Source organism: Mytilus trossulus, chromosome 3 (genome assembly GCF_036588685.1).
Source record: "Mytilus trossulus isolate FHL-02 chromosome 3, PNRI_Mtr1.1.1.hap1, whole genome shotgun sequence".
NCBI lineage: Eukaryota > Metazoa > Mollusca > Bivalvia > Mytilida > Mytilidae > Mytilus > Mytilus trossulus.
Window position 1 is genome coordinate 84,806,179 of NC_086375.1, and position 14,508 is coordinate 84,820,686.

The 14,508-nt window shown below is 34.3% G+C and overlaps 1 protein-coding gene across 7 annotated transcripts in view; it reads right to left on the reverse strand.

Moving 5' to 3' along the window:
• Positions 1–10,959: 10,959 nt before the first annotated feature.
• LOC134712686 (ATP-binding cassette sub-family C member 5-like) overlaps positions 10,960–14,508 on the reverse strand; it is a 49,574-nt gene continuing 46,025 nt past the window's right edge. For all 7 annotated transcript variants that reach the window (XM_063574470.1, XM_063574475.1, XM_063574476.1 and 4 more), the window contains 2 exons: positions 12,936–13,023; positions 10,960–11,704 (listed from right to left, as the gene is read on the reverse strand). In XM_063574470.1, coding sequence (XP_063430540.1) covers positions 11,694–11,704; positions 12,936–13,023 — 99 coding nt within the window. In that variant the 3' untranslated portion in view covers positions 10,960–11,693. The remainder of the gene's footprint in view (positions 11,705–12,935; positions 13,024–14,508) is intronic.

The following is a 14,508-nucleotide window of genomic DNA, read 5'->3' on the forward strand; positions in this document are numbered from 1 at the left end:
AATATTAAAGTTGGCACTTTGAAATGCTCACAGTTCAGTACAGTACAATAATGAATAAACTCATCATTGATACCAGGACAAAATTTGAATAAACGCCAGACGCGCGTTTCGTCTACAAAAGACTCATCAGTGACGCTCGAATCCAAAAAAGTTAAAAAGGCCAAATAAAGTACGAACTTCAAGTTGAAGAGCATTGAGGACCAAAATTCCTAAACTTGAAGTTTTGCCAAATATAGCTAATACAGCCGTGATATGTTAAAGAAGTGTTGAAAAATCAATCCGCTGAACGAATAAATAGAAAATGGTGGATTAAACCTTATTATGTAGCTAGCTACACCTCTCACGTTTATGACAGTCCCATAAAATTCCATTATATTGAAAACAATGTGACAACAAAGCAACCAGACACAAAAGGTACTTACTTATAATGAGCTTGGCTCCTACGGGAGCCATAAGGCATTTACGAACTCCCTCCATCTAACTTAACCAGTTTTCTAAAGTGTTCCAGTTGTATCGTTTAGTCAAATTATGTGTCGCTCTGCGCCATGTGTTTCTTGTTTGTTCTCTGTTTCTTTTTTTACTTGAGGGTTTCATTTAAGTGCCTGTCTTGTAATGCTGCTTGTTTGGATTTCTCTGTAATTTTTGCATTCTTTAATGCTGCCTTCTAATCCAACTAACAAAGGGTTAGGGTTAGGGTTAGCCGGTTAGGGTTAGGGTTAGGGTTAGGGTTAAGGTTAGGATTAGGGTTACGTTTGATTAGATGGTCCTCGTCCCGTTCTTGAGGCATTTCTTCTTGCTGTCGTACATCACAGAAATATCAGAGTAAAAGGTTAGCTGTTAGGTTTGGGCTTACATTAAGAGCTTCTGGTAGAAAGTTGTACCTTTTGCATGCATTGCCTGATTTCCACCTTTTACTGCTTGTTTTATTTCTTTTTCCATTGATGGGTTAAGGTTTATTATATTTGAAGCTCTTCGTCTGCTTTTTTAATACCTGATGTATATGCCCGATGTGGTCTATTTAGAAGTTCTTTAAGATATTCAGCACATCAAGCTATCTGCTCTTTGATAGTGGTAGCACTTTCCAATTTCTGTTTAACATGTTGATCTGTTCGTCAATAAGTTTTTGGTAGTTTCGTTTCTTCCGCTTAAATTTTGTGAGGCCAGATTTTCAATACATGCTCTTCTGTCTTTTAGTATACATTGCCTAACAGTAACTCCTTTGTGAGTTTTGTTGTATTGGGTTTGAGCATCAGTTTTTGATTTTCTGGTTTTGCTTCTATTCAATATGTCTTTTTTCTGTTTCCTCCCCTGCATTTTTTCAAGTGTGGCTGGTGAAATCCACCCTTTTTGAGTGTGTGGTTTATTCTACAAACGTTTTCTTCACATCTGCTGTTTATTATCTCTACTCCAGTGGTTATCAATATTAACAATTTCTTTTTGCAGCTTGCATTTGTTTGAGAGTGTGATGTTGAACTGTTCTTTCTCTGTCTTTTTTCCCATAAAGTTAGACATTGTATTGCAATTTCAAGGGGGTTTTCATGGCATATACTTTCCTAAGCTTCATTCTTACTTTTCCGATCAAGATGGTTTGATGTAGCATCTGCCCACCTCTTTACACAACCATCTTTAAGTGATCTTCTCAATTTGTTGTCCATGCAAACATAATCAAGTGGCTAGTCTGTGACATAGTCTGGTAATACCAATGTTGCCTTGTGAATGTGTTTGTGTGGAAGTATACTCCCTCCAATAACAAATTATTGTTGGCACATTGTTCTGCGAATCTATCACTAGTTTCATAGTTCATGTTTTCCGATTGATTGTCCATACCATAATATTCCTTTTTCCTATTTTTGGCATTGACATCTCCCATCAGAACTGTTAGAACTTAGTCGTTTTGATGGTTTAGAGTTCCATTTAAGATGTTATACAAATAATCCTTGGCATTTTCGTCTATATTATTGTTGGTGCATAGCAATGTATAAAGCAATGCTCTTCAACTTTGTACTTGATTTTGCCTTTTTAACATTTTTTGATGCCAGCTTCACTGATGAGTCTTTTGTAGACGAAAATATAACATTTCAATCCTGGTTTCTATGATGAATTTACTTTTGACCTTGTTCTGTGTTCGAAAGGTTGTTTTATTTTTTTTCTCTTGAACTTATAGGTTCCCAAGATATGAGTGTTATATTGACTTTCGTTGACACTTAAGGCCACTCCTTCTGTATGTGGACTACCATCATCTTGGTGACCAGAATATATAATAGTCTCACCAGAAGCAAGCATTGTCTTACCAGTTGAAATCCATTGAATCTCGCTCTATCCCAGGATTTCAATTTTGTACTTCGTTTCATTGGCTATGATTGATACTTTGTCACTTTGGTACATTGTTCATACATTCCAGGTTCCAAGTATGGAGGTTGACTTAGTTGTCAGAAAGTTGATCGGTTTTGCAACTTCATTTCCGTTTTCCCTGCAATGTATCATATGTCTTGTGGCTGAAGAAACCCTCTCTACCGAGTCGGTAAATTTATTTCTGTACGTCAATGTTTCTGTAACTGTATATATTTTACATGGTGATACAGTTAGTATTGCGATCAACCCCAAATCTGGAGGGCCTTTCTCTTACTATAGCCGTATCTTACTGGTTTAATATTGGAGTTATTCCTTCTCCTAGATGGGTTGCCTTTCTTGGCTAACGACTCCAATATATCCTGTTTTCTCCCAATAGCTGGAGCAATGTAAATGAATGCAAGGACGTATTCATGCACCGGCGGGCCTAAACACTGCATCTCTTAGGCACTAGCGGCTCCGAGATACTCTACAACTATGCATAGGATGTAGGACCCTTGTTACTATGTACTGTCACGAGGAGGCATTGTAGAAGTCTTTAATATTAATGGGACTATACACTGGCAAAAAGACTGACTCTGCTTTCTTCTTGCCTGGAACATCATATGTACGAATATCAAAAATAGGGGTACAGCAGTCAACATTGTGTTATAATCTTAATCACTACAAAACAAACAAATATGTCAATAACAAAATTGTAAATTGGCATATTGGCAAAACACATAAGCAAAAATGAATACAAAAATTGACCATATCTACAAAAACAAAAAGTCTGATCTAAATCCTGTGAATCGTGGATGAAAATTCAAACTTTAGTTAAAATTTTAAAAGAAATAATTTAATCACGTCAACAATCAGATATTGTTCAGGAAGCGTCGATATTCAACCGTTTCTTAAGCTGGGGTCACACATTCACGATTTTTACTACCGTCCTCGACAGGACCATCCCCGATTAAAATTTATCAAAAGTCTGATCAAGATTCTGTGAATCGTAGATGGAAATTAAAACTTAAATCAAAATTTGTAAAAAAAAATAATTTGATCACGACAACAATCAGATAGTGTTCAGGAAGCGACGATATTCAACCGTTTCTAAGCGAATTAGTCCCGATAATCCCGTTCTGAATCCGTTTCTAACCCGATTTGTATTTTTCACCAGGTAAAATTCGACCGAGTATGTCACGATTTCGTCCAGTCTCTACCGAACGTAATCCGACAGATATCAGACAGTGACCAGCCAGTGAACCGACGCTGACGGAAGATATCCGTTAGAAAACTGTCGGCATATTCGGATTGATCAGGTACTGTCGGAACGTAATCCTATCACGGTCCGCTCTATCGCATTGAAAACGGCTTTGTCTGGTCTCAGTCGTATTGTATTCTGTAATTGTCGCGACTCTGACGTGGTTATCATTGATTAATTTCGTATTAATAACGGGACGGTTTCAGAACGGTTTCGGCAAAAAACGGTTCGCAATCGACAAGATCTGGATGCAATCTGGACTCAATCGGCAGAAAAACAAATATGAAAAATTACTCCAGATCATTCCCGTTCCACAAGACACCGTCCAGAATACACAAGACATTGTTCGGAATTCGATCCGATACAGCAGAATCTGTCACGACATAGCCACGATTGTAATATGACTAGACAAAATCGACTGAGTTGTCCCGAATGTTACGGGACGCACCTAACTGTCGTGGTGCTTTGCCGAACTATTCGGACCCTTCCCGACCCGTAAGAATCTGTTACGAACTAAAACGACTGTATTCAGACAATGATAGGACATTCCAGATAATTGAGGATACTAATCCGACTTTTTCACTTTTCGTGTCGTATTGCTGTCTGATCTCAAACGGGAGCAATAATCGGCAATGTGTGAACCCCGCATTAGCGAATTTATCCCGATAATCCCGTTCTCAATCGGCTTCTAATCCAATTTGTATCTTCCGCCAGGTAAAATTCGACCGAGTATGTTACGACTGCGTCCCGATTCTACCGAATGTAATCCGACAGAGATCAGACAGTGAACAGACAGTGAAACGACGCTGACGGAAGTAATCCGTTCGAAAACTGTCGGCATAGTCGGGATGAGCAGGTACTGTCAGAACGTTATCCTATTAAGGTCCGCTCTATCGCATTGCAAACGGCTTTGTCTGGTCTCAGTCGTATTGTATTCTGTAATTGTCGGGACTCTGACGTGGGTATTATTGACGAATTTCGTATAAATAACGGGACTGTTCCGGAACGGTTTCGGCAAAAACGGTTCGCAATCCTCACAAGATCTGGATGCAATCTGGACTCAATCGGCAGAAAAACAGCAACGAAAAATTTCTCCAGATCATTCCCGTTCCACGCGACACCGTCCAGAATACACAGACCATTGTTAGGATTTTGATCCGATACAGCAGAATCTGTCACGACATAGGCACGATTGTAATCCGACTAGACTAAATCGGCTGAGTTTCCCCGAATGTTACGGGACGCACCTAAGTGTCGGGGTGCTTCGCCGAACTATTCGGACCCTTCCCGACCCGTGGGAATCTGTTACGAAATTAAACGACTTCGTTCAGACAATGATAGGACATTCCAGATGTCTTTTCTTTTCGTATCGCTGTCTGATCTCAAACGGGAGTAATAATCGGCAATGTGTGAACCCCGCATTATGCATGACATGCCACAAATGTGTTGTGTAGAAATTGTAGGTAACAATAATATCATTTCATGATATTAATGTTACAAGGTACCTGCAATTTCCCTGTTCGGAAATCCATTTAGACAATTGATCTTGCAAGTGACAATATTTATATCTTATTGTTACTATTTGCATATAATTGTAGCTAGTGCCTATTTACAACACACAACACGTCAGGATTTTTCATCATCGGTTCCGTGGAAAGTGAACTTCAGTAAACTTGACTGAAAATGTAATACAAATGTAAAATTCAACTTCGGCTATTAACAAATTTGCCTGGTTGAAATTGAGTTAATACTTTATTGTTGAACGTTTGTTGTGGGTATGTTACTTAAATCGTTAAAAACAGTATGTTTGCTGCTAAATGTTAAACATTATTGACCATTTCTGACAGTGCAAATCTGAAATTAATTCTGGTTTTCATTCGGGAAACACAAAACGTTTGCCACGAACAAAAACTCAATTGGAACAATTAGAACAATGTCAGAATAGACACAATCTGATTCACATGCATGGCGAAACATGATTAGTTTTTAACCACACTTTTATTCAAAAGCTTTCAGCTGCTATTCAGATTTTTTTTCTAGAAAAAGTTTATTGGAAGATACAATTAAGACCTTGTTGATAAATAGTAGCAATGATTTGTATAGTATACAGGTATAGTATACAAATCCTTGATAGTAGGTATTAACTTCACAAATAATACATTCTGAGCTTGGAATTATATATTCTAGTTACTGACGTTGTGTATCATCTTATTTACATGTTATGGTTTTCTTTTATTTATCTTAGTTTTGAAATTATTAATCTTTACTGTTTACTTTTGAAAACATCCTTTTGCGTGTGCTTAATTAATAATATCCTGCCATTGCGTTATTGTACTATGGTATTTTTCTGTATTCTTGTCTTCCTTTTTTTTGCTATGTGCTTTGTCTTTATGCTAGTTTGTTTATCTTTGTTGACATACTTGTTTGTCTTTATAGAAATTTAGATTTCTATACAATGTGACTGATGTCCCATACTGTTGCATTTATCAACCCCTCATTTTCCACATGCATAAGGACATGCTTATACCAAGTCAGTAGTATGACCGTTGTTGTCATTTGCTTCATCCTTTAATTTTGTAATTTCCGTTTCAAATTTCAAAAGTTCTGTTATTTTGTTATTTCACTGCATTTTTTCTTCATAATCAACAAGAAACTGATTTTAAAAATACTTAGGTGTAACTATCATCCTGTATGCGGGTCTTTTTGGATATAACAACACACATATTATAATCATCTCAAATGACAAATAACAATTGTTATGAACACCGGTATACTACGGTTGCCTTTATTTTTAGTTAGCATAGTTAATCAAGTAACTCATTTGTATTGCATTCTAAGCGTATTTTTTTTCGACCTGAAACTGGCAAGCTGGAATGCCACAATATTAAAGATAAAATGATTCATGATTTCTTGGAAAATGGGCGACATAGCTAAAATAGAACATAGGGATTAAATGCACATAGAGAAAATATGACGGTACATTTTTTTTGAATGATGAGGTCTAATTGATAACTGTTTAAATCAAAACTGTCAAACGACTTCTAATACGAAAGTTTGCCCTTAAACAAAAGACACCCTTTCTTACAAAGTTTAGCTTAATCATGTTGCCTCTTGGTAGATAATAGGCCACAGAGGACAACAGACGCTATTTCTCAAACTTTTATGTTTTTTGTTGGCCTCTCCAGATAATGCCACTTATACCTTATAAAAGAGGGACGAAAGATACCAGAGGGACAGTCAAACTCATAAATGGAAAATAAACTGACAACGCCATGGCTAAAAATGAAAAAAGACAAGCAGACAAGTATTAGTACACATGACACAACATAAACTAGAGGCTCTAAAGAGCCTGTGTCGCTCACCTTAGTCTTTGTGAATATTAAACAAAGGAAGGGGATGGATTCATAACATTGTGTTTTGGTGATGGTGATGTGTTTGTACATATAACTTTACTGAAATTCTTGCTGCTTAAAATTATCTCTATCTATAATGAACTTGGCCCAGTAGTTTCAGTGGAAAATGTTAGTAAAAATTTACAAATTTTATGAAAATTGTTAAAAATTGACTATAAATGACAATAACTCCTTAGGGGGTCAATTGATCAATTCAGTCATGTGTGACTTATTTGTAACTCTTACTTTGCTGAACATTATTGCTGTTTACAGTTTATCTCTATCCATAATAATATTCAAGATAATAACCAAAAACAGCAAAATTTCCTTAAAAATACTAATTCATGGGCAGCAACCCAACAATTGGTTGTTCGATTCATCTGAAAATTTCAGGGCAGGTAGATCTTGACCTGATAAACAATTTTACCCCTATGTCAGATTTGCTCTAAATGCTTTGATTTTTTAGTTATAAGCCAAAAACTGCATTTTACCTCTATGTTCTATTTTTAGCCATGGCGGCCATGTTGGTTGGATGGCCGGATCATCGGACACATTTTTTAAACTTCATACCCCAAAGATGATTGTGGCCAAGTTTGATTTAAATTTGGCTCAGTAGTTTCAGAGTAGAAGATTTTTGAAAAAGTTAACGACGCAGGACGACGACGGACGCAAAGTGATGGGAAAAGCTCACTTGGCCTTTTAGGCCAGGTGAGCTAAAAACTAAAGAATAAGCAACACGAACACCACAAAAACTAGGGGTGATCTCAGGTGCTCTGGAAAGGTAAGCAGATCCTGCTCCACATGTGGCACCCATCGTTGCTTATACATTTCCCTATCTCAGCTGCGACGTTTCTCTCCAGGTGTACCTTGGTCTGCCTCTGTCATGCTTTCCTTGTGGGTTCGACTGTAAAGCTTGCCTTGTAATGCTGTTATTTGGCTTCGTCAGTGCGTGTCCTATCTATCACCACTTTCTCTTCATCAACTGGGGACTGGTTCGTTTTTTTCCACAGAAAATAGTTTGATATCGTCTTAGCCAAGCCCTCTGATGTTAAGGATGGGCCTGAGAGAGTTGTTGAAGAAGATTTGAAGGTTTTTAAAGCAGGCTTTTGTTATTTTCCAAGTGTCAGCTCCATATAACATTATGTTTTTTACATTGGAATTGAACACACATACTTTCGTCTTTAGTGTGATGCTTCTTGCTTAAACCATACCAAATGCAGTTATATTTTGCCAATTCTGATTTTCACATCTCTACCCGAGACACCAAGATTGTCTACTACGCTTTCAGTGTATATGAAGGAATCCACTTATTTTTAAAGCTTTGGTGTTACCCGTAAGACTTGCTAGTGACCTTGTAGCTAAGTTTTAATTTCATGTGTATAGCCGGAGGATTTAAGTCGATTGAATATTCATTTGCATCGTAGTGTTACTCATGCCTATTTTCACTTTTGAACACGATTATCTCCTGCACATTGTGTTGCTAAACGTTATTTTCATAGTGTTTTGTTAACATTTTTAGTATTCTTGTCTTTCATTTTTGTGTATGTGCTTTGCCTTTATGTCACTTTGTTTTTTGTTCGTTGACATATTTCTTTGATTTATTGGGATTAAGATTATAACACAATGTTCCCTGTTGTATCCCTATTTTTAAGATGTGTTGCCTTATATGTCTGTTTGTTTTGTTCACCTTTTTTGTCAATTTATTAATGGAATTTATGCAATCAATGGGCGAAAGATACCAGAGGAACATTTTAACTCATAGATCGAAAATAAACTGACAATGCCATTGCTAAAAAAGAAAAGGATAAACAGACAAACAACAGTACAGAAGACAGAGAAAACTAAAGTCTAAGCAACATATGTAAATGTCATACAAGTAAGAGGTTTAACTAGCTATAAAACTAGGATTAATCCATCAGTTTTCTAAATAGGGGAAACGTCTGTACCAAGTCAGGAATATGCCATTTATTTTCCAACAGTTTTATGTATTTGAGCTTTTGAGTATGTCATTTGATTAGGGACTTCCAATTTGATTTTTTCCTTGGAGTGCAGTATTATTGTTATTTGAACTTTTAGACAAGACAATTTATTTTCAGTTTTCGATGGACAAAGCAAGTTTTTGTAAATGTTTTTAAACTGCTTTTGTGGAAAATAGAAGCATGTATAACATAATTTAGAAATTAGTAACTTGTATTATTTAGTAGCTAATTATGACTTGTTCATATTCATGGACACTTAGGTTATAATGGACAATTAGGAATGTATAACTTGTCATTGTGGAAGTGAACATTGACATTTTTGTTTCTTGTATAGTTTTTTCAGAACAAGAATGTGCACACTGATATGTGTCCCCTGCTTTATTATTGTGAAAGTCTGTTATAAGAAGGCTTCAAAATGAAGTCCAGATCAGATGAACTGACATCATGTACACCATGCAATCATTCCATACACCAATTCAAGTTGATCTAGGGTTAATAGCACATTGTGTATCTTAGAAACAGTCATATCCATTTAAACGTTGTGTTGACCAATAAAGTTAATCATGAAATTGAAATCTAGGCCATGATGAAACCCATGTCCAACATGTACATTCTGAAATACTTCCAAACATCAAATATAGTGGCCCTATTAATTATAGTATCTTAGAAATTGATTAAAGGGATGACACCAAGTACCACAAGGACTTCTTGGTTCAGTAGATTCCTATTCTAGCCCCAAAAAGTATCATAATAACTTGGAGATGTTATACCGTAATATGCAGGCAGTGCTAGAATTTTGCTACACATGGATTTTATACCTGAAAACATCATTTGACTAGCTTGTCTCAAATGATTTCAATATATCTAAATGTATTTTGTGTTTTTGTTGGGTTGAGGTTTCATAAGGGCGTAACCCACACCTTTGTTTGGTGTTGCAAGTAGTTCTTTGAAATTCACTTTTTAACTGTGATGTCAGATCTTTGAATATTTCTGGTAGTACAAACTTTAATTTTGACATTTTTGTTAAACATATAGATCTGGGGTATATAGACTCTATGCAGGCGGTGTTGACAGTTCTGAGTTTTGTAGCATCACTGTCCTTGGTTAGGGGAGGGTTGATTGTGTACAAACATGTTTAAAATCTTATTCAAGCTACCAGGATTATACTTTGAAACAACAGACAAATACAGCAATCTATTCCCAGTGGAAGAAAACCTAAATGGTTCGAATTATTCAACATTTTTAAAGTAATAAACCATTGCATTGCATTGTTGTAAAATGTTTTTACTTCTTTATTGTAACAAACTTTGAAGGAACAAAACATAATGCTCCTTCATCATAAAAAATCATTTCAATGAACTAACTTTATATGTTCTAAAAATAGAAATGTAGTAATAGAAATATATTTTTCTATACTTATAAATACATAACATTACCCTATAATTACTACCATAATTACATATAATCAGTCATCAACATTTTTTTGAACAACTGTCGATCATTTCATTTTAAAAACAAAGTGAACACATAAAGACTACAGTGTACTTGTTCTTCATCAAATTATTTTAAATATTACTAATCATAATTTGTTTTTCCAATTCTGAAATCTTAAAAAATACACCTGGGAAAGCAGTAAAAATAAATATACTCTAAATACAAAAAACAAAATAGCAGAGGAAATTATCTGTTAAATGGAATTACTTAAGATGTTCTAGAGACAATTGTTAGTCTGATAAATGCAAAAGAAAGGGAGCATGAGTACAATTATGTTTTAAACAAAACAGTAATATAAAAAAAAGCTTTTAAAATCAGAACTACAAAGTAAAATATCATAACAATTAAAAAACCCTGGCAGTATAATCTACATATTTAATCAATGCTGCATTTGATAGTGAATTCTCCCCCCTCATTATGGAGGAAATAATCTACAGTACCTATATTCTCTCTGAAAAGTATGATGTATTAGAGAGTAAAACCACAAAATACTAAACTCTGAGAAAAACTCAAAACTGAAAGTCCCTTATCAAATGGCAAAATCAAATGCTCAATCATATCAAAAGAGGAGATTTTAACAGTCATATTTCTGACTTGGTACAGTAAATATAACAGATGACTGAAATTAATATAAAGAGATATTTTGTCCTAGATGATTACATTGTATTAGATAATATAGTTGTTGATGCACACTATAGAATATGTCAAACTAAAAAAACTAATAAGTAAAGTCCTCTTATCCTTACAAAAAGTCCTCCAAACCTAACAATAATTTAAAATACTTTATTTCTATAGTTCATCGTCAATCTATTTTTATCACAAATAATAAAATTTCTAGCATTCCTGTTCAGTCACTAAAAGATTGTGCTGAAACAAACCAATATCTTAAATCGTTTTAATTTATAGCAAACAATGGAATTCACATAAAGACAGAATGACTAGAAAATCAGGGACATGCCCAGTTTCCTTTTAATTGGAATTGACGATTACATGGACATGCCAAGTCTCCTTTCAATTTGTATTGATGATTACAGTAATTTTTACTTCATCTGAAGCCTGTGGTTCCTTGAGTCATGTTTCCTCACACAAGACTTTCTTATTAAAATAAGGAATAAAGGTGTGCTGTTCTTCTAGAATGTTTTGCATATATTTTCTTTCTTTGCTTAGTGCTCAAATTTTCTCTGACCATTAACAGCTAAAGGTTTACAACCACAACCACTTAGGTGCATCCTTCTGTTATAGCATACCTACAACAAAATCAGATTAATTATGGAGAGGAGATGTGAGGTATAGGTCAATGTGACAGTTACCCAAAATTACAGTCAATTAGTATGAGTTCTGTTATTTTAAGAAATAAATTGTGTACTGTTTAAGTGAAAATTATTTCACACTATTAACTGTGCCATCCTGAAACAACAATTTTAATATGATTTATTAAATTATTTTAGTATTATAGGATTAAATAATGCAATTCCAATACATATGATGAATAAAAGCAACAATATTTTTCTATGGTCGGGTTGTTGTCTCTTTGACACATTCCCCATTTCCATTCTCAATTTTAACATTTTTTGAAAGTAACAATTTTAACATTGTTCTTGTCTGATAAATAAAATCAAGGAAATTATCTCAAAATAGTTTCTATACTTAGCTTTCTCTAAAAAAAAAAAGCTATCAAGGTCACTAAATTATGTATGTGTATGACCATCACTGAACAGAAAATATTTTAAAATCATGTAGTTGTCAAGATACAAAAATTCTGTTACAAAATAGTACATAACAGGCTATTATTTGAACTTGGAATTATTTTTAATTAGGGAATTTGCTTGATTTCTTATTATTGATTTTTTTTTATAAATTCCATGTTTATTCTGTACTGAAATGTTCTGTGCTGTGCACAACACTTTCTATTACAAAGAAAATAGTATATTTTCAATAAAATGTACTGTGCCGTGCACAACACTATCTAACCAAAATACATTGATGGAAAGTGATATTAACCACTCAAAAGATTATAATACCAAATAAACATGATATTTATTATAAATTATAAACACAAGAAATCAAGCAAATTCCATAATTAAAAATAATTCCAAATTCAAATAATAGCCTGTTCCATGTAAAATCTAAATTATGTCTAACCATAATTCTTAACTAGATTACTATTCATGCTTGACAAAAATTAGTAAGTGAATAAGATGTGAGATTGAACTAATGTATATCTGCATTAAACACCCTGTCTATCAATGGACAATAGTTTAAGAAGTGAAGGTTCCTGAATTATAATTGTTGAGATTACATCAATTGCAAGTTTTGATTTTGGAGATATTTGGGTAAATAAACTACATGTTATCCTACAGTGTCATATTTTTGTGAGAAAAAAGAACCACCCTTTCAAATGTTGTTAATGGGGACAAAGATCACATAGATTCCTATCTTATGTCATATTCAAATCAAATGTTTGGATTAATAACTCACCTTGCTGACTCTCTACTGCATCTAACATCATTTTAAATTTAGATTTAGGATTAGCTGTTAATGAAGATGGTGAATCATACTCCACAACCTGCAAACAAACATCAGTGGAAATCAAAATTACACTTTAACATCACAAATTTACAATACAACAGGAGTTATACAGCAACCTCACAGGAAAACATCAGAGGAAATCAAAATTACACTTTAACATCACAAAGTTACAATGCAACTGGAGTTATACAGCAACTTCACAGGAAAACATCAGTGGAAATCAAAATTACACTTTAACATCACAAATTTACTATGTAACAGGAGTTATACAGCAACCTCACAGGAAAACATCAGTGGAAATCAAAATTACACTTTAACATCACAAATTTACTATGTAACAGGAGTTATACAGCAACTTCACAGGAAAACATCAGTGGAAATCAAAATTACACTTTAACATCACAAATTTACTATGTAACAGGAGTTATACAGCAACTTCACAGGAAAACATCAGTGGAAATCAAAATTACACTTTAACATCACAAATTTACTATGTAACAGGAGTTATACAGCAACTTCACAGGAAAACATCAGTGGAAATCAAAATTACACTTTAACATCGTAACAAATTACACTTTAACATCGTAACAGGAGTTATACAGCAACTTCACAGGAAAACATCAGTGGAAATCAAAATTACACTTTAACATCGTAACAGGAGTTATACAGCAACTTCACAGGAAAACATCAGTGGAAATCAAAATTACACTTTAACATCACAAATTTACAATACAACAGGAGTTATACAGCAACCTCACAGGAAAACATCAGAGGAAATCAAAATTACACTTTAACATCACAAAGTTACAATGCAACTGGAGTTATACAGCAACTTCACAGGAAAACATCAGTGGAAATCAAAATTACACTTTAACATCACAAATTTACTATGTAACAGGAGTTATACAGCAACCTCACAGGAAAACATCAGTGGAAATCAAAATTACACTTTAACATCACAAATTTACTATGTAACAGGAGTTATACAGCAACCTCACAGGAAAACATCAGTGGAAATCAAAATTACACTTTAACATCACAAATTTACTATGTAACAGGAGTTATACAGCAACTTCACAGGAAAACATCAGTGGAAATCAAAATTACACTTTAACATCACAAATTTACTATGTAACAGGAGTTATACAGCAACTTCACAGGAAAACATCAGTGGAAATCAAAATTACACTTTAACATCACAAATTTACTATGTAACAGGAGTTATACAGCAACTTCACAGGAAAACATCAGTGGAAATCAAAATTACACTTTAACATCACAAATTTACTATGTAACAGGAGTTATACAGCAACATCAGTGGAAATCAAAATTACACTTTAACATCGTAACAAATTACACTTTAACATCGTAACAGGAGTTATACAGCAACTTCACAGGAAAACATCAGTGGAAATCAAAATTACACTTTAACATCGTAACAGGAGTTATACAGCAACTTCACAGGAAAACATCAGTGGAAATCAAAATTACACTTTAACATCACAAATTTACTATGTAACAG